This window comes from Contarinia nasturtii, unplaced genomic scaffold (genome assembly GCF_009176525.2).
Source record: "Contarinia nasturtii isolate CC-2019 unplaced genomic scaffold, AAFC_CNas_1.1 Cnas_scaffold_2367, whole genome shotgun sequence".
NCBI classification, from domain to species: domain Eukaryota; kingdom Metazoa; phylum Arthropoda; class Insecta; order Diptera; family Cecidomyiidae; genus Contarinia; species Contarinia nasturtii.
In genome coordinates, this window is record NW_022199689.1 from 784,681 (window position 1) to 808,998 (window position 24,318).

The 24,318-nt window shown below is 32.2% G+C and overlaps 6 protein-coding genes across 6 annotated transcripts; 1 reads left to right on the forward strand and 5 right to left on the reverse strand.

The window, feature by feature from the left end:
* Positions 1–2,110: 2,110 nt before the first annotated feature.
* On the reverse strand, positions 2,111–3,719 carry LOC116348306 (prostatic acid phosphatase-like). The gene is made up of 5 exons (XM_031779282.1): positions 3,522–3,719; positions 3,349–3,447; positions 2,822–3,264; positions 2,500–2,749; positions 2,111–2,423 (listed from the first exon to the last, which is right to left on the reverse strand). Exons 1-5 carry the CDS (start codon positions 3,651–3,653, stop codon positions 2,196–2,198), a joined length of 1,152 nt encoding a protein of 383 aa, XP_031635142.1. The 5' UTR covers positions 3,654–3,719; the 3' UTR covers positions 2,111–2,195.
* Positions 3,720–4,294: 575 nt separating this feature from the next.
* Positions 4,295–7,049, reverse strand: LOC116348290 (nose resistant to fluoxetine protein 6-like). The gene is made up of 11 exons (XM_031779253.1): positions 6,737–7,049; positions 6,438–6,669; positions 6,158–6,343; positions 6,008–6,081; positions 5,732–5,931; positions 5,553–5,668; positions 5,248–5,458; positions 5,008–5,183; positions 4,811–4,937; positions 4,544–4,691; positions 4,295–4,454 (listed from the first exon to the last, which is right to left on the reverse strand). The coding sequence occupies exons 1-11, from the start codon at positions 7,002–7,004 to the stop codon at positions 4,387–4,389; spliced, it is 1,806 nt and encodes a 601-aa protein (XP_031635113.1). The 5' UTR covers positions 7,005–7,049; the 3' UTR covers positions 4,295–4,386.
* LOC116348332 (putative ankyrin repeat protein RF_0580) lies at positions 5,710–10,877 on the forward strand. The gene is made up of 9 exons (XM_031779313.1): positions 5,710–5,961; positions 9,582–9,747; positions 9,833–9,908; positions 9,990–10,101; positions 10,165–10,350; positions 10,415–10,435; positions 10,497–10,575; positions 10,669–10,691; positions 10,765–10,877. Exons 5-9 carry the CDS (start codon positions 10,167–10,169, stop codon positions 10,812–10,814), a joined length of 357 nt encoding a protein of 118 aa, XP_031635173.1. The 5' UTR covers positions 5,710–5,961; positions 9,582–9,747; positions 9,833–9,908; positions 9,990–10,101; positions 10,165–10,166; the 3' UTR covers positions 10,815–10,877.
* LOC116348227 lies at positions 10,657–16,563 on the reverse strand. Its single transcript, XM_031779136.1, has 19 exons — positions 16,495–16,563; positions 16,202–16,425; positions 15,855–16,122; positions 15,537–15,779; positions 15,333–15,458; positions 15,180–15,263; positions 14,654–15,107; positions 14,404–14,574; positions 14,080–14,322; positions 13,733–14,011; positions 13,599–13,666; positions 13,298–13,530; positions 12,974–13,238; positions 12,643–12,885; positions 12,452–12,577; positions 12,264–12,362; positions 11,708–12,191; positions 11,268–11,645; positions 10,657–11,191 (listed from the first exon to the last, which is right to left on the reverse strand). Exons 1-19 carry the CDS (start codon positions 16,561–16,563, stop codon positions 10,911–10,913), a joined length of 4,338 nt encoding a protein of 1,445 aa, XP_031634996.1. The 3' UTR covers positions 10,657–10,910.
* Positions 16,564–17,082: 519 nt separating this feature from the next.
* LOC116348228 (prolyl endopeptidase-like) lies at positions 17,083–20,079 on the reverse strand. Its single transcript, XM_031779137.1, has 11 exons — positions 19,972–20,079; positions 19,671–19,906; positions 19,340–19,601; positions 19,033–19,275; positions 18,821–18,961; positions 18,654–18,743; positions 18,156–18,589; positions 18,014–18,087; positions 17,929–17,946; positions 17,428–17,811; positions 17,083–17,366 (listed from the first exon to the last, which is right to left on the reverse strand). The coding sequence occupies exons 1-11, from the start codon at positions 20,035–20,037 to the stop codon at positions 17,083–17,085; spliced, it is 2,232 nt and encodes a 743-aa protein (XP_031634997.1). The 5' UTR covers positions 20,038–20,079.
* Positions 20,080–21,423: 1,344 nt separating this feature from the next.
* Positions 21,424–23,701, reverse strand: LOC116348307 (pepsin A-like). The gene is made up of 8 exons (XM_031779283.1): positions 23,515–23,701; positions 23,362–23,452; positions 23,171–23,291; positions 22,684–22,846; positions 22,526–22,610; positions 21,958–22,108; positions 21,711–21,886; positions 21,424–21,645 (listed from the first exon to the last, which is right to left on the reverse strand). The coding sequence occupies exons 1-8, from the start codon at positions 23,610–23,612 to the stop codon at positions 21,514–21,516; spliced, it is 1,017 nt and encodes a 338-aa protein (XP_031635143.1). The 5' UTR covers positions 23,613–23,701; the 3' UTR covers positions 21,424–21,513.
* Positions 23,702–24,318: the final 617 nt, after the last annotated feature.

The following is a 24,318-nucleotide window of genomic DNA, read 5'->3' on the forward strand; positions in this document are numbered from 1 at the left end:
GTGTCTTTATGCGAAAATGTTTAAAGAGAAATCCTCGATAGCGCGACGAAATATTTTGCGCTCTCGGTCATTCCTTTTCCAAAGCGCAAATAAGAGCGCCTGCGACTTCCATTTAGCGCCCGTATACTACACGGGATATAGTATGCAAAATGTAATACGTGAGAAAAACTTTTATTCTGATCTTAGAAGCCGGTATTGTGTCTCGTTTATTTGAACGAATATTCCACCATCTTGAATTGAAGCATAGTTGAAATTAAATTTCTTACAAAAGGTACGTAATTTATTTTACTAAAATTTTATACAAAAACAAGTATTCGTATTGTGATTATCTTTGTCCAATAATTGTATACATTTCAGATTTCATCATGTTGTGGAAAAAAGAGTCAAGTCGAAAAAATGCGTTGTATACGGATCTATTGAAATTGGCTTCACCTGTAGCAAAATTTAATATGCAAAGATTTCTTCAACTTCGAGCACAAAATAATGCTCAAGCGCTCGCCAAGAATGACCAAATGGCTTTGGGAAAACGTAAAATTGGAAACGAACACTATGGCCGTGGTGAATTGTTGCGTGCTCTGAAATCGTACAATGAAAGTATCTGTTTTGCTGAAAGCAAATCAAAAAACCTGAGTTTGGCTTATGCGAATCGAGCAAGCTGTTTCTTAAAAATTAAAATGTACAACGAGTGTCTCGTCGATATTGAATTGTCCAAAGAAGCCGGCTATCCCAAGGAGTTGATGTCAAAACTCAATCAACGAAATCATTGAAACAATTCGGTGCAAGGAAGTATTGATGGCGTTGAATGCTACAATCATACGGTGCTCATTGAGAAATATACAAAACATTCGTGCGCTCCAAATGTGCTTACAGGTGAAGGTATGGCAAGCATGTCTTTGTTACTATTCGTCCAGTCAAAAAAGGTGATCACCTTTTCATTCTACAATTTTTTAACGTATCCAGAAACATATAGGCAACGGGTATTGTGGGATCGGGAAAAGATGATTTGCAAGTGCACACGATGCCAAGGTAAACCCGCATCAATGGAACAACGATGTCAAATGAGGTCGGATCCAGATTTTATATTCATTTGTGAATTTGTGAACGTTATGAAGCTCATTCAGCATATTGCTGATTCCGTAAATAAAGACGTCACGAATGTCGAATTGACCGATAAATGTGTCGCATTTTTGAGAAGATACAAGAACATTCCATGGTGCGATGAAATCGGAAAAGTTGTAGAAGCCTATATCAGTGTGTACCTCAGCGGAAAAGCATTGACGCGCCCATCTAATTTGTTGCCATAACTTGTCATGCATTACGTTTGACATTTTTCAAATCCTTTTAATCAAACGATGTCAGCTTATGTTCTAAATTGATTTTTGGTTCAACAAATACATCCATAATAAAGATAACCCGAGTGGAAAAAAAGTGACTAAGTTACTATTGACTGTAAGTGACTATAGTTAGCTATATTCATGAATTTTAAAATTTTGTATGGAAAACAATCGACTATTGTTACTCAGTCAGTCAGGCGATTATTTTGGGACGTTTTGACTACCGGGTGACTATGATTATTTTCAACTATAGTTAGCTGTTGCAGTTAACCATAGCTTAAATTAATTGATTGAAGTTAACTAAATTTAACTAAGGTTGCTTGTTTTTACAGTCAATAGTCAGTCAGTTTGTCCCAAAATAGTCAGTCACTTTTTTTGTACACGGGAATGTTTAAAAATTCAGAAACACATAAAATATTTTTTGTATTGCATGACATAAACACGAACTACTTTGGTTTACGTTTTTAGCTGTTGAATACATAAATGGACGAATTCCTGGATAAATACTTTTGGTAGTAAATAAGTGTGATATTGAAAGATAGGCAAGAAAAAAACAATGAAATTTGTATTAATTTTTCACAAAATATTTCATGTACACAGTAAGAAAATATCAGCCGACGCTATACGCAAAACCGACTGGTACGTGCGCTCATACGTTTTTACATCTTTTACATCTAGTGACCATACGATTTTTCGACTGATTCGTTACTCTTTGTGCGTATCTTCACAGTCGAAAAATCGTATGGTAATAGATGTAAAAGATATAAAAACGTATGAGCGCACGTACCAGTCGGTTTTGCGTATAGCGTCGGCTGATATTTTCTTTCTGTGTACTGATAATCTTGTGTGCATTTTCTTATTTTATACTTTTAAACGGCATAGAGACTCAAAATCCTCATCTTCCTTTGGCAATATGTCATTGTAAATTTCGTAAATTTCATCGAGTGAACAAATGAAGCCACAACTTTTAATTTTCAATGGAATCGCATTTTTTGTGAATGGTGTTTTGTAAAGCAATTGAACATAATATTCTTTGCCTTGTTGAAATAGTTCAAAATGCAAACTAGCTCCACACGGTGGAATCATCATCTAATTGAAAAACAAAAAGAAATATTTGCTTAGTTGTTACAATTAATATTTTCAGTCTTCTATGAAATTTTCCTACCTCAAATACATCAAGACTATTTAAAATGTTGACAATGCCTGTGCTATGGACAGCGTAAATCCAAAGCGATCGATCCGGCTGTAAATTTGATAACGTTTTGTTTTTAAAACGATCTAACATTTCCTTGATTAAAAATCCAGCTCTTATCTTTTTCATTTCAGGTAAGTACGTAGCAATTTGATAACTAACAGCTGATAGATATTCCAGTGTAACATTTGATTTTAAAATTTCCTTAGCCCAATCTGGAATACTAAAATTCACCATTAATTTACGATTTAAAAAGAAAACGTTTGAAATTTGCTAGTTAAATTGCAATACTTACTCAAAACCTCTTTGTTCTTCAATTGTAAGCGTGTTATATGTCTTATAGACATCAGATAAAGTTTTAATCGGTTTTCCGCAACTATTTTCCATAAAACTGATCAAGGTTCTATGTTTTTCCAATAAGGATTTCACAAATTCGGATGACATAAGTTCTTTAAAGAGCTTATCGGCAAGCGAACATGGAACGAATGAGTGTAAAAAGTAATCCGTTGTTGATGGAACTGTATGAACTGGAACCGGTTGCCAATTGAGATCATTGTGCCAAATTTCATCCTCGGATGGCGGATATAGACCAGCTGCCAAACACTGTGAACTCATTAAATTTCTATCTTCATCAGTACTACGAATGTAGACAGTTTTCGGTGAATAGCTTGTTCCAACGAGATGTTGATATCTTGTACGCATATATTGCCCTAAATCAAATAAATCTCGCTTTCCAAACTAAAATTATAAGATGCCGTCGTTCAATCGATTGTAGTACAATCCTAAATTATTATCAATTTAAATTCAATAGTGCATATTTACATTTGATAGTGCGCCGAAACCACCAATCCAATATGATTCATCTCCAAATGGATCGTTGGGACAACCAGACCATATATTTCGATCACCATGTCGTACTATCTTTTTAAAAAAATTCACACAAAAATTACGAAACTTATTTTGCATCATTTTTTTTATCATTTTATTTCACTTACAACATGCGAGAATATTAATTGACTTTCTTCTTCAACATTTCTAGTTTTATTTCGTCTAAGGATATCATCACCTAGAGCCAAGTCTATACTTGCTCCGAAAAGAATCCAAATTATTTGGCTGATCAGATTCATTATTATTTCACAATTAAATCGCTTTTCCGTTCAAAAAAAGCTTACTTGAAACTAATTTAAACAATAACTAACAATTCACTGAATTACGGCCATTTATATCACTGAAATCTGATTTTTTTTTTGAAATTACTATCGATAAAAAACAATTGAAAATTATTAGAAAAAAACGGCATCGATATCAAAAATGATAAGACAAATATCAAAATTAGAAATTTCTTTTTTTTTCATAATATATAAAAAAAATATCAGATATCGTGTCACACTGCAAAAAAACAAAACGGTTATCTCCAGGATACTACACACTCTATCATGTGTACGTGTTTAGAAAACAGTTTTGAGACGAATGCACGGAATGACATGAATCGCCATTGTATTATTATCTTGAAAGTGTTCGAGATAATAATACAATGTCTAAAATTGTTTAAAGCAACTGATAAAAAATGTGTTCAAAATGTAATTGAGTAAATTAGTACGTTTGGAATGATTAAAAATTGCATGTCAAGAAATAAATTGATATTGAAAGATAACCTTTTTTATTTCTGTACATTTTTCATTTTATCTCACTTAAAAACATCATTATGAAAAACTAGAACAATAATACGACCAATAATAAAAACAAAATTTCAAAATCAAATGTGTCTAATTTAGTTTCTTTTCCTCCGTTGGTCTGGTTTCCACTTTCTGGCTCACCTTTGAATGAAGAAGTGATTTCTCAATGGCCAAGATGGGTGATTCAAATGCCAGAGTTGTAATGATTGATATTGAGATCGTTAGTACTGTTATTCCAATGTAAGCAATTAACTGTTGAAAAACGAAACATATTTTCAATTAATAATATATTGAAATCAAATTGGTATATAAAGTGAAGTAATTTGAAAGGAAAAACTTACAGTATTCGAGAGTGTAAAATAGAGCGATGTTTTCATTGTGCCCATTGCCATCAAGATGCTCGGGAAATGTATTAAATAAATTGAATATGAAAGCCTTGACAAAGGTTGCCAAAATCGATGAGAGAGAAACGAGTTGATAAGACCACCGCTATTGTGAACGCAGGCAAAAATGATGTAGCACATGGCGATCGACCATGCAACACATGAAGTTTAAAATTAATATTCACAATTTTTTTTTGGAAAGAGAAAACAGTTTAGTTTTTATACCTTTGGAATGTGAATAGTTCTATTCTGAGTTTCCTTGAAGAAATAGCCGGCAATAACGCCAACCAGCCATGATGAAAATCGAATGTGTGTTGGATAGTAAGCATGGTACATCTTTTCAGGTGCAAACCTATAGAAATAAAATTATTTTAGTTGATGTTCATGCAAATTAAAGTGTCAAAATACAAAGGAATACGTACAAAGTGGTAAGATTATACATCACATGAACCCTCAAAGTTATTATAATACAAGCTAAAACAAGAAGTGATAGTGGAACCAATGATTTTGCCTTAAATCGATAAATCAAATATACGATAGCTGGTGCTATACAATACAGTTGTGTATCAACCGACAAGTACCAAGAAGAACCGAAGCACTGAAAACAATAGAGTAAAATTAAATACTATTTAGTTGAAGCCGCAAAGATTAATTGGTCTTACCAAGTTCTCTGGATTCACGTAATTTTGGATATATAACAGAGTTGACCACCAGTAGCGTTTGCATTGATTGCTTGTGATGCTTAACATGTTTGGCAAAAGTGGACCATTTCCAGCAAATCTACAAACCGATACTAAAATTGATATGATCAAAAGCGGCGTAAGACGAACATATCGATGGATGTAAAATTGAACGACATTTATCTTTCCTTTGCTGCAAAATACAAAAATGGATGTTGTTATCTATTTGTTTATTTTAAAAAATCACATATAAATTTTTTCGACAATGGAAGAGAAGTGGTACTTACGTTTTTTCAAAATGTTCAAGCAAATTAATTGAAACCAAAAGGCCACTGAGTACAAAGAACGTCTCAACGGCGATTGGGGCAGAGAGGATAAACATACTTTCATATTGTGTAACAAACTGTAATGGAACGAAAATTTCATTTGAAAAAATCCCAGTAAGAAACCTTTAAGAAACTTTTACCGTATCATGTACAGTTCGATTTTGAATTGGCAACATTAAATAGCACATAACTACGTGACCAAGTACGACCCATTGTGCTGATATAGCTCGAATGCCATGTATGCAATCCATTGTATTCGATGTTGTGTTCGTTTTGCAGGAAAATAATTTTAATCCGTTTGTATAAAAGGAAAACGCCAACAGAATTGGTGACTTTTCAACTGGAAATGAACAGTAAATTGTGATCGAAGGTAGAGTAAAATTGGTTTTTATCTATTAGAATATACAGATACTTACGTTTGTTAAAGGTACAGAAAATATCGTAGCCGGTGCTCAATGTAATAAGAAATAAAATTACACCCAATATACCTCTGAAGGGATAAAAAGAAAAACAAGAGATATTAGAATAATTTAATCAAATATGTATTTATATGTAATTATACTCACAACACAACTTTATCTAATGTGTTCAATGCATATGCATTTTCGCGTAATTGGCACGTGCCTTCAGAAAGTTTTATCGACACATTATGTCCATTTTTTGGTATCAAATCATTGATGATAGGTTCAAATACAAGCGGCGGACAAGAGGCTGGTAAACAAATTCCGAATGTAAAGTATGGCTTATCGAAGCTAAAGATACCAATCGTAATTTATTAAAACAATTAGTTTCGTGGTCAAACTAAAGTGCTCAATCAAATTGTGAAAATGTGTTTAATGAACTTACTCTGGTAAATCTTCAATTTGAATAACATCGGGAAAAATTATGTTATTTATGTTATATCGATATGATTTTTGTGTTGAGTTTCCTAATAAATTGAAAAACAATCTGCCTGTGCAATATTGCGTTTCGTATGCTTCGTCATTTCTTTCAATGTGAAGGCACTGTGAAAAAGCGCCAAAGTCGTGAGTGTTTCCATTTAATAATCCCGATGGTATTTTTCCCCATGAATCTAAAACTGCATAAACATGTGAAAATGTACAGTTTGCCTTAGAAACTATTGCTATTATTTCAATACCACTTACATTTCATCGCCCAAAATTCATCTCTCATCAGGCCGTTTTGAATTACTTTTAAATCGGTTAAACATTTTTCCACAGTTCCTTTAAAGTTATGACTACTGTTTTTTATTGAAGAAATGGTATCCGTCTTGACAAAAAGATCATATTTAATTTGCTCAAAGTTGATGAATTTAAAATTTGACGTTTCTGACTCGGCGTTTTTACTATTAATGCAAATAATCAGCAATACAAAATACACAAATTTTGAAAGTGAACTAATTAATATGGCCATTTTGTTCCTCACTGCACTATGCTTGTTTTTTCAAACAACACCCACAAAATACTAAATTTTTCCTTCCATATCCATGGAATATATACAGAGAGAATTATCTCTTTACGCACATGTTGGTCACATTTGCATTTGTATTGCATTTTGAGATTAAGTTTGACAATTGGAAAGATCAAATATTAACAACCGACATATTTCAAAAACAAATAAACATACACATGTACATCAGTGTGTGATCTTCCTTTGTTGCATTATCTGAAATGCAAAAAAAAAACATTACCTGAATGCAGCTGTGAAAAGTGTTTTTAAGCGATAACAAATATTTTTTAGTTGATAGTTTGTTTGATTGTGATAACAATTTTTCAAAAATCATAATGAGTTGACTCAATTTTCACTTTTGTTTGGACAATTGACCGAAATAAAGTTCAGCATCGTACGGTAAAATCATAAACATTTATGACTCATCTATACGAGAAAATAAGAAAGTGTGGTCCAGTTGTCGCAAGCCGTACAATGTTTTCTCTCTCTCACTCTCTCTCTCTCTCGCAATAAAATTGGTCTATTACCTGTGCATATGCACACTCAAAACAGTAGTAGTAGAAATGTTTAAATGTATTGGTATATATGCAAATTTAACAATGGATGTTAAAATATCTATTGGTATTTTCATACAATCGTCACTACAACAGAACAAATGGCAAAAGCGCTATTGTAGTGACAATTTTTTTTAGATATTTTAACATCTATTGATAAATTTGCAATATACTAATACATTTAAACAATTCTACTGCTACTGTTTTTTGTGTGTGAGTAACAATTTTTTTATATGCATACAATCGTGGAAACAATAAACTATATCAGTTCGAAAGGACTGGAAACAAAAGGTTATAATTGTTTTGAATTGTGAACTCACTTTTTTCCAATCTAATATATGGTCAAAATGTTGCTGAGTCATTTGAGTTCATGGTCCATTCATCTCTTATCATTTTCTTTGGTTTCGATACTTTTTACCCTTATGCTACAAAATGTCTACATATATTCTTTAGACATTTCAAGGAACTTTGTAAAAAATCAGACTTATGTACTGTCGACTGATAGTAATGGCATGTATGTGATTATAAGAGTATAGACATTAATTCTTTATTATAATAGCAGTTTATCAAAACATTTAAATTCTAAGATAAGATTTCACACAATGTCATTGATACATTTAAATACCGGCAACCAATGCACCACCATCTATTTTTTTGCTCTTCCTTTTTTTTCCCCCAACAAATCGAAAGAGTTTTTTCCTCAATTTGTAAAGGGGTATTTTCCAAGTCGATTCTCCAGAGGGGGAGGTAACCCCTTGGACCTCTGCTGAGCAGAGTCTGCTCAGAAACTATGACTGTGTATATGTATAATCTTCAGCAAAAGCTGATGATGTTTATCATCATTTGGTGTATTTAAAAAGGCAAACATAAAAAATACGGTGATAAAATTTATAAACTACTCTCTATTCTTACTTTTAAACGCTTTGCTTTTACTTTGAAATCACGTTTTTTCTAGATCCAGGCACGCGTTAAACACGATATTATTTTATATAACTAATTATTTTTTTATAATACATATTAGCTGGCTAATTTTCCACAAATGTATACACTGGCTACGAATGTGTAAGCTAATACATACATATAAGTACACTGAGTTGTATGTCATTCATAAACGTCAGTGAGAATCGTACGTAGTCACACAGATAGCTGGCTAACGATTGGCATACACCAGTTGTTGGTGTAAGCTAAGGCTGAGATAATGCTGGCTAACGAGAAATCATCACTGCATATTTGATCACTTGATTGGGGTGTGATTTTATAAAACCAAATACCACTTTTTTTTCATACAATCGATTTCGATAATTATTCCAATTTTTAAAAAAATCTGATAAAAATTTCGATCACATAACTTTACAAAACTTTATGCATCAAAATAGTTCTTTATACATTTAATCTTTCGTTGCAAATATGTTAAAATGTATTTAGAAGTATAAAATACTAATAATACCAAAAATATGTTTTTTGTATTTTGAGTAAACATTATGTGGCAGACTCGATGGCAGACACACAATTGATTAGTACTTATTATACTAATTGATTTACCTTTTAGGGTCTCGGACTCTTGAAAAAGCCGACAATATTTATTAATTTTTAATGTCAGTAATATTTTGAACTTCGAGTAGTCATCAAGTAGCAATCAAAAAACAATATCAGCCGAAATGCAATTGATTTTAATTTTAACAGTAGTTTCATTGGGAATCGGTTTGTATCTAACTATGTTTGTTCATAAATTATATTCTACAATTAAATCGGCATCAAAAAATAAAATAAATTATTGACAATAAGTGTTAGCCTTCGTTCCACAGCAACATTAAAGTGAGAGACTTATTAAATTGTGTCGCCTGGAAGGTTTAGAGGAAAACAGACAAAAATTCACACGAACAAAAGTCAGAAAATGTCAACTTTGTTTCTCCTCTTCAATGTTATTGAACACATTAAATTCATTTTAACAAATTCGTAAATATAATGAATCGCTTTTTGCTCTTAGGATGTTCGAGTATTAGGATTTCTAATAAATTTCCAACTAAATTACCTGTCAGATTGCCTACACGCTTGCCGCTCAGGTTACCTAAACCCACTCCATTGATTCCCAAAGCAGAAGATTCAGTGGATAAAAATGAACTGGAATTTAAACTGTTGGATGCGGCAAAAAGGTATTGAGCGCATTAGTTCGATTTGATTTGTTGGATTCAATGTTGTTTGATGTATTTGTTTGTTTATTTAATGTGTGTGTGAAAGTGGTGATGTTGAAGCTGTCGAGGAGCTACTTAAAAAAGGGGCGAACGTAAACTTCCAAAATAGAGAAGGGAAGACGGTAGGACAAAAATAATAAATAAAATAATTAGAATAAACAGGAAAAGAAAATTCTTTACAAAATAATTTAATTGCATCACAGCCGCTGCATTTCGCTGCTGAAAACAATTATGAAGTAGTTGCAAGTGCTTTACTTAAACATAATGCAGATCAATCTATAGCATCCGATAATGGTACTCCGTTACATCATGCTGGTATGTTAAAAATAATACACCCAATTTATACCTGACACCTAATTTTCACTGGTATTCACACAGCGATGAAAAATTCCGAAAAAGTTGCAGAACTGCTCATTAAACACGGGGCAGATGTTATGGCCACAGATTCATCTGATGAAACACCTCTCCACTATACAGCCGTTCATGATGCTGAAGAATTGGCCGATCTGCTTATTCGTAATGGGGCAGACGTAGACGCTAAAAATAGCTTTGGACGAACGCCTTGTAAGATCAATTAATCTTAGCGGTTTCAACTAAATAGTATTTAATTTTACACTATTGTTTTCAGTGATATATGCAATCGCATTTGGTGAGTTCATTAATGTCAAAATGTAACATTGAACAATAAAGTAGTATTTATCAAAATTCAGGTAATATGATGGAAGTCGCTGAAATGTTGATTGAGAATGGTGCCAATGTTAATATTCAAGATGATATTGGAGAGACGCCGTAAGTTGTAACAAAAATAAATAAAAATAATCAAGTATTTTTTTAGTTTTCTTCGAAATACATAAAGTTTTTTTTCTATATGAATACATAAAGTCTTAAATGGGCTAAATGGAAAAGTAAGTTGAATTTTTGAAACAACTTCAGACCTTTTGGAACAACTGAACATCATTTTACTCGAATTTTTTACAGACAAACAAAAATTGGTCGAACTTCTGGAACGTCATATGGAACATGAGTGAATTATCGTGCTCTTCTAATTTTTGAGTCGATTACAAATCGATATCGTTACATTTTTAGAAAATAAATCATAAACATATGTTAAATAGTTCAGTAATTTAATAATAAATTTCATATTGTGTTTGTTTATGTTTTTTTCGATATTTTTTATCAAACTTCATGTCCATAGATTCAGACAAAAATTGTAGTTTCACAAATACAGCATCAATGATTTCCAATTTTTTCGCCGTTTCGTAATGATGACCACCGCTATTGATCACTTTCAATAAAATCGGTTTGTTTTTTTGAAATTCATTGTCTTCGGCGGCCTTTTCACGTCGATGAGCCAAGTATTTCAATGAATTTACAATCGATACCGTCTCATCTCGCACACTCGCAACTAACAAAATAATAATGGATTCAATTAAAAAGTATTCTATTATTAATCTCTTTTTGTCATAATGATTTACACATACCCATCAAAGTTGTAGGATAGCAATATTCGCTATTGCTTGGTTTTTGAATGTGTAACAGTGGTGCATATCTCTTTATGCAATCGAAGTCTACTTTGTTGCTCAAAAAACCATACTGTTTAGCCCATATACGGCCTTTTGATGGTAGATCATCAATCAGATCCATATTGGCATTTTGAAAAATTACAGTTTTGAATAAATCTCTTTTTTTATTCACAGCCACAGCGCCCGCCAATCCACCGTGTGAAGCGCCATAATATGCGATCATGTTTGAATCAATGATTTTGGAATATGATTCGCTGCTTTTTAAATATTCAACTCCAGCTATTAAATCGTTGAAACTTTTTTCGGCCTCTGTGGATTTTAATAGCCATTCATCACCTAAACAGGTAAATAATTACTTACCAGTCATCAGAATATATATAAAAATGTTTATCACCTACCGATCTCTCCACCACCACGTGAATGAATTATGATTATAATACCATTGAATAGCTCAACGAAAAGAAGAAAAAAAAGCTTAAACATAGGTAGCATAGGCAGACCGTACGCCCCATAAGCTGTAACCAAACACGGTTTTTTTCGATCATTCGTCTCCATTCTCTGAATGACAGTCATTGGTACATTGGTTTTATCAAAACTTTGGAATGAATCGTGTTGAACATTGAGTTTAACTGTATCCAAATTCGGTACTCTCGTTTCATACAACACCATTGGTTTCACTGTTGTATAATAACTCGTTGAAAGCGGTGGACGAAAAACAAGCTGGCTGAAGTCAACTCGGTATACTTTTATAGGTGTTTTGAATGTTTGTGTTTCGAAGAAAAACCCAAAACTATCGAGCTTCATCGATACAAATTTTTCATCTTCTGTATCGATTTTGAATTCGATACGACTTTTAGCCACTGAATATAGGTACAGAGAATTCTACAGAGAGAGTGAAAATTAAAACACATTCTTGTTTAGAAAATAGAAAAAAAAGCATGATTTTATACGCACCTGAACATTTTCGATGTAAACTAGAATAATTCCACGATAATAACCACGATCACGATATTTAATAGCAGACTTGAGCACGCCATGACCATTCAAATCTTCCTATAATTCAAAAAAAGAAACCTTTTCAACCTACTCTACCGCATTACATACGTTGAAAAATCATGAATTATACGAAAATATTTAGTCACCGCAACAACAATGTCCCAGTGATTTCCAGCTATTTTACTCCGAATATTGATTTCAACAACATGATTTTTTGTTGCTCCAAAGTTTGTTAGAAATGTAAAAAATTCACCCTCGTTCCCAACGTATTCCTGCGATGACGGAAAATTACGAAATTCAGTCACGATTTCATTGCTTTCCTTTTTTCTTTACTTACATAAATTATATCATGAGACATTTTGAAAATCAAGTCAAATCTTATTTCTCTAGCAAAAGACTTTATATCTGCGATGGACAACGTTCGACTGTCGCGTAAAATGAGATACTTGTAATCGTGGCTGACTTTAAATGAAATTGCATGAGCCTCGGTTTTTCGAATTTTTGCAATGAGTTTATCTTGCATAAATTCATTTACATAATGATAGTAGAGATTTCGCTTCTTCTTTCCTTCCGGATCATACTGTATGAATAGATATATTACAACCGATTTCGATTTGAAAATAAATATAAAAAAAATGTATGTACAAATGAACGAAATAAGTATTTACATAAACGAAAAATCCTTCACTATCTCCGCTCCATGCGATTTTTTTACAACTGAACAGTTGCAAGCCGTTTCCAAGAGTTTTTCCAGTTTTTACTTCAATTAGCACCAATTTATAGGATTTTCGATTCTCTAAACCAAGAGTAAATGCGCAAAATTCTCCATTTGGTGAATATTCATGTTCAATGACTGCGCCCAACACTTTATTTGAATCGAATATCACACGCGACTCTTCATCCAATTTCAATGATTTTGCTCGCTTGAAAATTCTATGAATCAAAAATACAAATGTTTGATTGAAACCAATGTATGAATAAATTTAACTCACGGTTTATAGATTGATTTCGAAAAATCCATATAACTATAAAATATATAATCGTTCACATATTGAACATTCGAATACATTTCATAGTCCATCGGATTATAAAATTTTCTTCGAACTTCCGTCCAATCGTTCTTTTGTGAATTTAATTCTAAATATTTCGTTAGCGTTTCAGCTTCAACTTCAAGAATGTCATTTCGTTCAGATTTATCTTTGAGATAGTAGTAGTAATCAAAAATCTGTTGGGAAAACAATCGGTTATGAAAAAAAAAGTGTTCATTCAATTTCGATTTGAATGAATAGTTACTTTTTCTCGATGCAATGCAATCACCTTGGGTCCCCTTTGCTCAATCATTTGATATTCAATGAGTGGAACTAAAAACAAGAAATTCATTATTTGAATGATTTTAGTTGCTTTTTTCTGCATGCAGCAGTACTGACCTTGATCGATGATTTGCTCAGTGACAGCGAAACGCATTGTATCATATTTCTGTGCACATTTCAGCTGCATGACTTCGGCCAAAAATTGTAGTTTCACAAATACCGTATCAATATACTCTTTTTTTAAAGCCGTCCTATAATTATGACCGCCACTCTGAATGACTTTCAATAAAATCGGTTTATTTCTCTGGAATTTGTTGTTTACAGATATTTCGCGACGATGAGCCAAGTATTTTAATGATTGCTCAAACGGTACTTTTTCATCGTGAGATGAAGCAACTATCAAAATAATGATGGATTAAATTAAAATTTATCCCATTATTAGAGTGTTTTTGTCATATACATACCTAACAATGTTGTGGGGTAGCAATCTTCACTATTGCTTGGTTTTTGAATGTGTAACAATGGTGCATATCTCTTTATGCAATCGAAATCTTCCTTGTTATCCAAACTTCCATACCGTTTAGTCCAAAGGTTGCCTTTATCATTTGCTAGATCACCAATTAGATCCATGTTACCATTTTGAAAAATTACAGTTTTGAATAAATCTCTTTTTCTCTTATTCAAAACCACAGCACCGGCTAGTCCACCTGTGTGTGGACAATAGAACCATTAAAATTATTGGGTAACCTGGGAAAACTATTGTTAGTTGAGTCGAATATACACCATACCATGTGATACGCCGTAAAATGCAATTTTATTTGGGTCGATGTTGGTAATGCATGATTCTCTTTTTAAATATTCAACTCCTTCTATTAAATCATTAAAACTATTCTCAGCTTCGGTGGGTTTTAATAGCCATTCATCACCGAGTTCACATCCTCCCCTTGTATGAATTATTACTATTGTTCATTAAATAAACAAAAGAAAAATTATTTCGAATAAAAACGATTTTCATTTAAAAGACTTTCGAATACGAACCAACAACACCATTAAATAGTTCAATGAAAAGAAGAAAATATAGATCGAATCTTGGAAGTACAGAATCAGTGTAATCACAGCAAGCATAGATCAGACAAGGTTTCTTCGGTGCAAATTTACCGCCCTTTTGTATCATAGTCAACGGCACATTCGTTCCATCGAAACTACGATACGATTTGTATTGTATTTTTATTTGCATTTCATCCATATTTGGAATTGTCGACTCTTTCCAGAGAGTTGGTTCGATTAATGAGTAAGTCGTTTCATGAGGCTGCTGGTATACAAGTTGATTTATTTCTATCCTATACACTTTTCTGGGTGTTGTGAACGATCGCGTTTCGAAGAAAATTCCATATTTATCGACTGTCGACGATACAATCTTTTCATCCGTCAAATCGACTTTATACTCGATGCGTGGGGTTTGATTATTTAATGAATATAAATACATGGAGCTCTGCGCGATAATTCAAAAAAACATAAAATTATTAGTTAATTTTGGAAAATCAAAACGATTCACTTTGTGTACCTGCATGTTTTCGGTGTAAACGAGAAACAAATAACACCGATATTTGAAGGCAGATTTAAGCATGCCATGCCCATCAAGATTCTCCTGTAATTTCATCAATTAATTTGGTAAATAAAGATTGAAATATGTTAATTGAAATAAATGTTCACTTACGGAAACAACAATGTCCCAGTGATTGCCAGGTCTTTTGCTCGTAATGTCGACTTCAATAATGTGATGTTCTGGTGCCCTCTCATTTGTAAGAAATAGAAAAAAATCTCCGTCATTTCCAACGTATTCCTTGTAGAAGAAGAAAAGAGAAATTTTGAATATATTTTTTTGGATGATGACATTTTTTTACACATCTTTATTACTTACATAAGTTGCACCTCCAAAAATGTCGAAGATTATTTTGAAATTGATTTTATCCGCTAATGATTCTATATTTGCAATGGATAGCATTCGACTACCGCATAAAATGAGATATTTATAGTCATTGCTGACTTCAAATGATACCGTGTGCGCCTCTGATTTTCGAATTTTCGCAATGAGTTTATCGCGCTTATTTTCATCTAAATAATGATAGTGCAGATTTCGCTTTTTTCTACCTTGTGGATCATACTGAATTACAAATAATTACAATGCATTTTGATTTGAATCCAATATAAAATGTACAAATGGACAATATCTATTTACATAAATGAAAAAACCTTCACTATCTCCACTCCATGCGATCTTCTTAAAACTGAATAATTGCAAACTATTTCCGTTTTGAATTTCCCCTGTTTCTACATGGATTACTATGACTCGATGGGAATCATCCCCTTCGCTAATAGTAAAAGCACAGTATTTTCCATTTGGCGAGAATGCATGCTCAACAACAGAACCATGTTCAAGTTTATTTGAATCGAATACTACATACGAATGTTCATCTTTCTTCATTGATTTTACTCGCTTGAAAATTCTGTAAATCAATTAATAAATTTAATGAGAGCTTTGATCACATAAAACAGCGTAAACAAGAATCAAAATCAATCACTTACGGCTTCGAAAAACTCCTATAACTGTAAAATATTTGCCCGTTAACATATTGAACATTCGAATACAATTCATAGTCAATTGGATTATGAAATCTTCTTCGAACTTCCGTCCAATCGTTTTTTTGCGAATTTAACTCGAGATATTTTTCTAGCGTACATTTTTCATTCTTTAAAATCCTATTTTTTCGCTCGGTTTCATTTTTCAGCCAATCATAATAGTCAAAGATCTGTTGAAAATGCACCGATCAAATCAAATAATTTGGAAGAATAAAAAATGTAGAAAAATGTATTATTACCTTTTCGCCATGCAACGCAATTGAACTTGGTCGCTTTTGCTCAATAATTTGATATTGGATTGGCTTCATCACCGCATCTATATAGGACTATAAAGTTTATGAACTAATAATGAACTAATCGATTCGATTCGTAATGTAAACTTAATAACACGATTTTGATTTTATGATTTAGTGACATTTGATTCTCATTGAATTCACACATCTGTTGTCGTGACAATCAAACCTATTAACAACATGTTTCAATGGTTTTATTTCCCTTTGGCACATTCATGGCATATTTTCGTTTTTATTTCAAGTATAACGGATAATAATAGACCGCAAAGCGTAAAAAAAGACACATTCATTTGCATTGTGTATTTTGCACAAACATCTGGCGAACATCTTAATGATAAAATTAAATTTAAAATTCTAAATAAAAGAAGAGGATGTTTTTTTTAGCTTTTCTCATAAAATAATTCAAAGGAATGAAACTGAAAAGGAAGAAAACGCCCATAAGGACTTTAATTTGTACGGAATAAATTAAACAATAATTTTTTTTTATGTAAAACCAATAAATTTATTTAATTCATTTAAACATGAAATCATAAGTTATGGTAAGTTTTCTTCAACATCAACTCTTGTCTGTACATTACTTTGATATTGGTCATCGAATTTAAGTTGCATTGCTTCTGCTAAAAATTGTAGTTTAACGAATACCGTATCAATATACTCTTTTTTTAAAGCCGTCCTATAATTATGACCGCCACTCTGAATAACTTTCAATAAAGTTGGTTTATCTCTTTGAAATTCATTATCTACAGAAACTTCACGTCTATGGGCCAAGTATTTTAATGATTGCTCAAATGGGACTTCTTCATCCTTTTTGCTGACAACTATCGAAATAATTGGTGAATATAATTAAAATGGAGTATGTTTTCATCATAACTTCCATACCTATCAATGTAGTGGGGTACGAATCTTCGCTCTTCGTTGGATTATATAAGTGCAATAGTGGCGCGTAGCGTTTGATATATTTAAAATTATCTTTTATATTGATATTTCCATATTGGTTCAGCCTGTCACCAGTCAATAGGTCATTGATCAAATCAAAATAACCATTTAGAATGGTAACGGCTCTGAGTAAATTTGGGCTAATATTCATTATAGCGGCACCAACTAATCCCCCGTGTGATGTCCCATGAAAAGCAATCTTATTCGAATCAATAATGTTGCTGTATGTTTCTCCTTTTAAATACCAAATTCCCGATATTAAATCTTTGAAACTTGTCTGAATTTCCGATGATTTTAATGACCAAACGTCACCGAGCTCCCCGCCACCTCGAGATGATCAGAAGAAAAAAAATGGAAATTATTCAGTCAGTAATGGAACAGAATGGAAAAAAGAATCGAAGGAATCGGTCAGGAATTGGAATAGTAATTTTGAGCTATGTATACCTCTGATATGGATAAACACTGTGTAAAAAGAAAAAAAAACCCATACTTGAATAGAAGGAAATAGATTAAAATTGTATGTACAAACCGACAATAGCGTCGAATAGCTCAATGAAAAGAAGAAAATAAAGATCAAATCTTGGTAGGATAGAGTCTCCATATCTAAAACATTAAAATTGAAGTCTAAATTTGGAGTTTCACGTTGCAGAGTAAATTTGTTGTCGACATACCCGCCATAAGCGTAGCACAAGCATGGTCTTTTCTTGTCATCATTGCCACCCTTCTTTTTTATAATAGTCATTGGTACTTCGGTATTGTCGAAACTTTTGAACGAATCATGTTGCACATCTATTTCAATTCCATCTAAATTCGGTATATTAGATTCTTTCCATAGCAGTGGTTTTAGTGTTGAATAACTTTTGTGTGGGCTCTCAGCCCGAAACTGATTTCGATCATTAAATATGTGATAATAATTTGCTAATTTTGCATCTCGATAGACAAGCTGACTTAAATCGATTCTATACACTTTTCTTTGTGTTTTAAATGATCGAGTTTCAAAAAAGAAGCCAAATTTATCAACTTTTGACGATACGAATTGTTCATCGATCAATTCAATTTTGTATTCGATGAGATTTGATATCAACGAATATACATATATAGAACTCTGTGGATAATTGGAACATTTATTGATATCTTCGGGAACAATATTTCATTTTGGGTGTTTATACCTGTGAACTTTCGATATAAACTAGAAGTATGAATGCATTTGAAGAAAATGCGAAAGCTGTCTTTAAGACACCGTGATCTCCAAAGTTCTCCTATAATTTCATCAAATGGGTATTTCAAGTATGAAACTAAACGTCATATATAATGTGAAATTTAAATATTCACTCACAGCAACAACAACATCAATGTAACGTGCAGGTCTTTTACTTCGTAGTCTTTTACTTCGTAAGTCAATTTCAACTAGATCATGTTTTGGTGCTCCGATATTTTTGAGAAATGTGAAAAATTCACCGTTATTCCCAACGTACTCCTTGAAAGCGAAATCGAAATTAAAAAAAAAAGTGTTGAAAACTATAAACGGAACACAATTGTAACACTTACATACGATATATTTTCATTTATTTTGAAAATTCGTTTAAATTTTATGTCTTCGTCTAATGATTCAATATTTGCAATAGACAATGCTTGACTATCGAATAAAATGAGGTATTTGTAATCATGGCTGACTTTAAACGACACAATATCATCATCTTCTTCACGAATTTTCGCAATCAGCTTATCATATTGATATTCATTTACAAAATGATAATAAAGATCTCTTTTCTTCTTTCTTTCCGGATCGTGCTGGAAAATGTTAATCAGAATAATAAGAAATTCTCAATAATTGTAAAAAGACATCAATATTTACATAGATGAAAAATCCTTTACTATCACCACTCCACGCGATCTTTTCGAAACAATGCAATTCCAGACTATTATAAGTTTCACCGGTTTCTACGTCGATTAACATGGCCTTGTTCGCAATTCGATCCTTTACACTAATCGTAAAAACACAATGTTTTCCATTCGGCGAGTACTCGTGCTCGATTACTGAACTTCGTTCAATTTTATTTGAATCGAAAACTACATGTGGATTTTTATCTCTCATTGATTTCACTCGTTTGAAAATTCTATATTCACCATATAAAATGAATTGTATATAAAAGGAATGTAAAAAAATTGTTCGAATTTTTACTCACGGCCTATAAATTGATTTTGAAAAATTCCTATACGTGTAAAAAATGAATCCATTGATGTATTGAACATCTGAATATAGCTCGTAATCAATCGGACTGTGAAATATCTTTCTAATTTCAACCCAATCATTCTCTTGTGTATTTAGATTGAGATATTTTTCCAGTGTATCAGCTTCGACTTGAAGAATCTCTTTCTTTCGAACAGATTTCTTTTCAAGCCATTTATAGTAATCATAAATCTGTTGAAAATTCATTTATCAATCACAAAACTGTTTTTGAAGTAAAATAACGTAACGTACTTTACCTTCTCTCCATGCAAGTGTATTATATCTAGATGGTTTTTTTCAATAGTTTGATATTCGATTGACATTACACCGCATAGGACTATAAAGATTATGAACTTAAAATATACTAATCGATTCGATTCGTAACGTGAATTTAATAACGCGTGACTTTTATAAAAGCACACATTTATTTTTGTGGTAATGAACTTGAAGAGCGAATACAATACAAATGTGATGCGATTTGATAGTATTCTATGCAATTTCCCTTTGACATTCTTGGCGCCTATCAAATTCAACGGATAAAAATAAATGAATCGAATTCGAGTTTACACTGCATAATGGCTGATTAGCTTTGATTGCAATTTAAATTGAAAACTATGCAAACGAAAATAGGTATCTATTAAGAAGCATGCTTGTGGCGTGCCACCCAATTAGTGCGATTAACGTTATATATTTTATTATGCCGCTGTTGTATAGTTCAATTTTGCGCAGTCATTATTTTTCTCAAGTTTTAGTTGTTACATAGGAGGCAACAATGTGAGTTTTATAAATTTCGACATGTTATTTCTTTTGTTATTTGTGGTGTCGTAGAATCACCTACTTTCAGCCATCCAACCGTGTTGCAACCAAAAAGTTTAAATTCTGGATTATTTTATTCGATACATGTGTCAAATGATATGGTTGCAACAATGAGAATTAGACTCCCTAATCCTTAGTTTTTCCTGTATAAAAAATAGTAGGCTTATTGATTTGGTGGCATCGATCAGAGCTTCTGATGTTGTCTCTCTTATCAGTCACCGACCATATCGAAGGGCAATCGCACTTTGAACACTGCAGTTGTGCTGCTCTCTGACATTTATAAGTTCAACCTTATGTAAAGACATTGCTTTCCTCTTCTTCTTCATTTGCAAGAAGCATGTGCGTTATAGCAGCTTAACTTTGAGATACTAGGTGGCAGCACATCTGCGTGTTCGAAACCCAATACATTGCTTTAAATGGAGTGCGAGCAGAGCATGGACCATATTCATCAAATTTTCCGTCAGTATTTTAACTATTATACCATCGAATATTTGTACATCATTACTGTCAGTACGATAAACGATCTCAAACGCATAACACTTGGCAATTGATGCATTGAAACTGTTGCCAATGCATTATCGGCTAGTGTGTTCGCTGTTCGTGCTACAAAATTATGTAAATGTTGATATCATAATAAGCAAATAATACTATTCTGAATGTAGCTTTGCTGATATGAATGATGTTGTCATGCTGTGTTCTCGCTTAGAAATGTGTTCATTATGCAGTAGTAATGAGTTTTCATACTAATTACTAATCTTCGACCTTCTTTCTAAACGGTGTAGTTTATTCAGTTGAATTTTTGAAAGCAGCGCACAGTTATATCGAAAATTAAAAACGCAATTTATCAAATTAAAGAATTTTATTAAGAACCCAAAAACCAGTATTTTCATTATTACTAAAACATTTTTTACGTTAGATTTGATTCACATTAATTTGTCGTTAATTGATTTATCATGCAGTTGATTGTTAGACAGACTTTGATATCAATTTCCTTTTGCAAGGCCGGCTCGATCATTGTCCTGGTCGAGGATTAATGTCACTTTTCGAAGAAATGGATCTCCTAACAAGAGTATCTGAAGATCATCACGGCGAGACATATTTAGGCGGCATTTGTTCTAGAAAAAAAACGGCGAGACAAATGATAATTCGGTTCTTACATTATTTATCGAAGGTTACTAACTCCCTCTTTTGACAGATAATCGGCAGGTGTCATCACAATTTTTAATTTTCCGAAAGTAAATTCAACGTTTCCCAATGTTTTATCGTCACAATCAACGAAATAATCTTGTTGCTGGTCATCATATGTGACTGCACCAATCTTTGATGCAATCGGATCTAAAAGATATGTTGGTCCACCTTTGAAAAATTAAAACAAAAAATGCATTAATGTGATTGAATGTTTTTGATTTTGTTTTGGTGCTTATTACAGATTGGTGCGGCACCACTGTCTAATACCGCCTGACAATTTGAGATTTGGTTTCCCGGTTGGCAAATTGATGCTCTGCTTTTACCATCCGTTCCGATTGTTTCAACTTTATCAATTGGAATCTGCCAGAGTCCGTTTCCAGACACTCGTCCCTATTATCAACAATCAGTATTATCAGTAAATTTATTATCAGTAATTAGTACACAGAAAGAAAGAATGTGATATTTTTAATTCAAGTTTGGTAGATTTAATATAAAATCAACCAACAACGAATTAGATTTACCATTTTTGACATCTCTGAGGCATATTTCTCAAAAGAGACTATCAGTTTAATAAGTTTTACCAATTGCTTCATTTCATTCACCAAATTCATGGGCTAGCGTCATCTGTGGTTTCGAAAAGTTTTTAAATGTAATTAAGCAATTGGTAAAACTTATTCAACTAATAAGTCTCTTTTGAAAAATATGCCTCGAAAATGGTAAATTTAATTCGTTGTTGGTTGTTTTTATATTAAATCTACCAAAATTGAATTAAAAATACCACATTTTTTTTCTCTCTAAATTTATTACCCAATGTTCGGCGGTTACATCGCATCCACCAATTAAAAGTTCACCACCGTGTTGTTTACTATCTTGATTACCTAGCTTAACGCAGCTTATTTTTAATATAAATTAATAGAAAAATTAATTATATTGAATTTTTGTAAATAATTATTATATTTTAGTACCTTAGACGTTTTTTGATCGAACCTTGCTTTTGTAAATTTTCCATAATTGTACTGTCTGGATCGGTTTGGCTTACTTTTCCAGACCATGCCCAACCGATAGTTCCATCGAATGGATAATTATATGAATCAACTGTTTGCTCTGTGCCTACGCCGATAATTTGATCTAAGATACACAAAACATTTTTTAAACTACGCTGATCAGAGAATTTTATGATAAATGAATGGTTCAAAAAATTGGCCAAACTATGTTACCCTTAATTGTTAATCCGGCAAACTTTGGAAATCGAAAACATAAATAAATAAATAATGGAACAAAAATTAGAATGAGAAAAATCACATGAAGAACATTAAATTACAGAAATTGTTTCAGTTGCTCGGATGCACTCGAATCAAACTTATTAATTGATTCTGTAAAATTATTCGGAATTGTTCTTTAATTTTCAATCCGTTTAACAATTTTAATTCTAAGTGTGAATCGATCACTCACTGCACAAGATTGGACAAGTTCCATTTATTGATGGCACCCACAGATCAGAACTTCCCGTATCGAAATTCACTGAAAATTGTTGTGGCGGAGTTCCCACAGAAATATTCATGGCATAATGTATCTAAATATGAAAAAAATTCAATTATTTTATATGGATGTGAAACTTCTTGTGTAAAAAACTGGACACAAACATTTCTATCATTCCAAAATTCGACTTTCTTCCCATTTACATTCACTTCACGTCGAATTCGGCTTGGAAAATTAAATTTTGACAAAGGAACTCTGAAGAATAAAGAAAGAATTTATGTCATTTTATCGAGAAATCTAAAATACACAAAATTCACCGTATAAAATCTTCTTCTTGATTATCGAACGACCTCGCTACGGTTATATCACCGAACGCACAAAAAAACGTTAGAAAAACGATTACAAATCGAATCATCTTTATTGAGATAATTCTAATAACAAACGTAAAACTTTAACTATTTCAATTGCACAACTGAAGTGACCAACTCCAACTTAATAACTGACTGATGAATCAATGCAAACAGCAAGCTTATATTGCATCCTGATCTGGTGGCTTTATACTACCGCATCTTTACGCAATAAACAATCACTGTCAGCTATGCATTAATTCGTTGATTATTATTATTTACTCGCACCGAAAAAGTTGTAAGCTTTTGAACATTGACGATATGATTTATCAATGATGATGACTTCAGAATTGGTTCATTAAAATTAATTTTGAGAAAAAATAATAATAAAATCATTAAAAATATGCAAAATTATTCAATGTAAATTTCCGAAATTTATTTTTTGTTTATTGATTATTTTTATACAATACACTTTCGGTTTGCTGTGATTCATTTTAATTTCTTCAAGTTTGGACTACCTAATGGTTATATGGATTAATAATTGAATGCAAATGCAATTTTTTTCTTGCGATTAGGAGACCAAGATCAAGTGAATTTTGTTCAATCTTCAATAAACTATAGTTTTCTAATTAAAGTAAAATTATAATCGAAAAACAATGTTAACAAAAAGTTTATAATCAATTCAGTATCGGCTCACTGAGTTTATATTGGTGGGTACTGTTTGTGAAAATTATGTATATTTTTCTAACAATAAGCAAAACAAAACTGCTTCTA

Excerpts from the sequence above, each read along its gene's own strand:
- LOC116348290 (XM_031779253.1), bottom strand. The coding sequence starts at position 7,004 with ATGGCCATATTAATTAGTTCACTTTCAAAATTTGTGTATTTTGTATTG. Across the intron at positions 6,670-6,736 it reads TGAATTTTGGGCGATGAAAT|TTTTAGATTCATGGGGAAAA; the intron begins GTAAGTGGTATT and ends ATGTTTATGCAG. Across the intron at positions 5,184-5,247 it reads ACGTGAATCCAGAGAACTTG|TGCTTCGGTTCTTCTTGGTA; the intron begins GTAAGACCAATT and ends TATTGTTTTCAG.
- LOC116348307 (XM_031779283.1), bottom strand. The coding sequence starts at position 23,612 with ATGATTCGATTTGTAATCGTTTTTCTAACGTTTTTTTGTGCGTTCGGT. Across the intron at positions 23,292-23,361 it reads AATTTTGGAATGATAGAAAT|ATACATTATGCCATGAATAT; the intron begins GTTTGTGTCCAG and ends TTTCATATTTAG. Across the intron at positions 21,646-21,710 it reads ATTATCTGTCAAAAGAGGGA|AACAAATGCCGCCTAAATAT; the intron begins GTTAGTAACCTT and ends TTTTTTTTCTAG.
- LOC116348227 (XM_031779136.1), bottom strand. The coding sequence starts at position 16,563 with ATGAAGCCAATCCAATATCAAATTATTGAGCAAAAGCGACCAAGTTCA. Across the intron at positions 13,667-13,732 it reads TGAGCAAATCATCGATCAAG|TTCCACTCATTGAATATCAA; the intron begins GTCAGTACTGCT and ends TCTTGTTTTTAG. Across the intron at positions 13,239-13,297 it reads TCGAAATCAATCTATAAACC|AATTTTCAAGCGAGCAAAAT; the intron begins GTGAGTTAAATT and ends TTTGATTCATAG.
- LOC116348228 (XM_031779137.1), bottom strand. The coding sequence starts at position 20,037 with ATGTCAATCGAATATCAAACTATTGAAAAAAACCATCTAGATATAATA. Across the intron at positions 19,907-19,971 it reads TACACTTGCATGGAGAGAAG|ATTTATGATTACTATAAATG; the intron begins GTAAAGTACGTT and ends AATTTTCAACAG. Across the intron at positions 19,602-19,670 it reads TCAAAATCAATTTATAGGCC|AATTTTCAAACGAGTGAAAT; the intron begins GTGAGTAAAAAT and ends TGGTGAATATAG.
- LOC116348332 (XM_031779313.1), top strand. The coding sequence starts at position 10,167 with ATGAAAAATTCCGAAAAAGTTGCAGAACTGCTCATTAAACACGGGGCA. Across the intron at positions 10,351-10,414 it reads TAGCTTTGGACGAACGCCTT|TGATATATGCAATCGCATTT; the intron begins GTAAGATCAATT and ends TATTGTTTTCAG. Across the intron at positions 10,692-10,764 it reads TAAATGGGCTAAATGGAAAA|ACAAACAAAAATTGGTCGAA; the intron begins GTAAGTTGAATT and ends AATTTTTTACAG.
- LOC116348306 (XM_031779282.1), bottom strand. The coding sequence starts at position 3,653 with ATGAATCTGATCAGCCAAATAATTTGGATTCTTTTCGGAGCAAGTATA. Across the intron at positions 2,750-2,821 it reads GAAGAACAAAGAGGTTTTGA|TATTCCAGATTGGGCTAAGG; the intron begins GTAAGTATTGCA and ends GGTGAATTTTAG. Across the intron at positions 2,424-2,499 it reads ATAGTCTTGATGTATTTGAG|ATGATGATTCCACCGTGTGG; the intron begins GTAGGAAAATTT and ends TTTTTCAATTAG.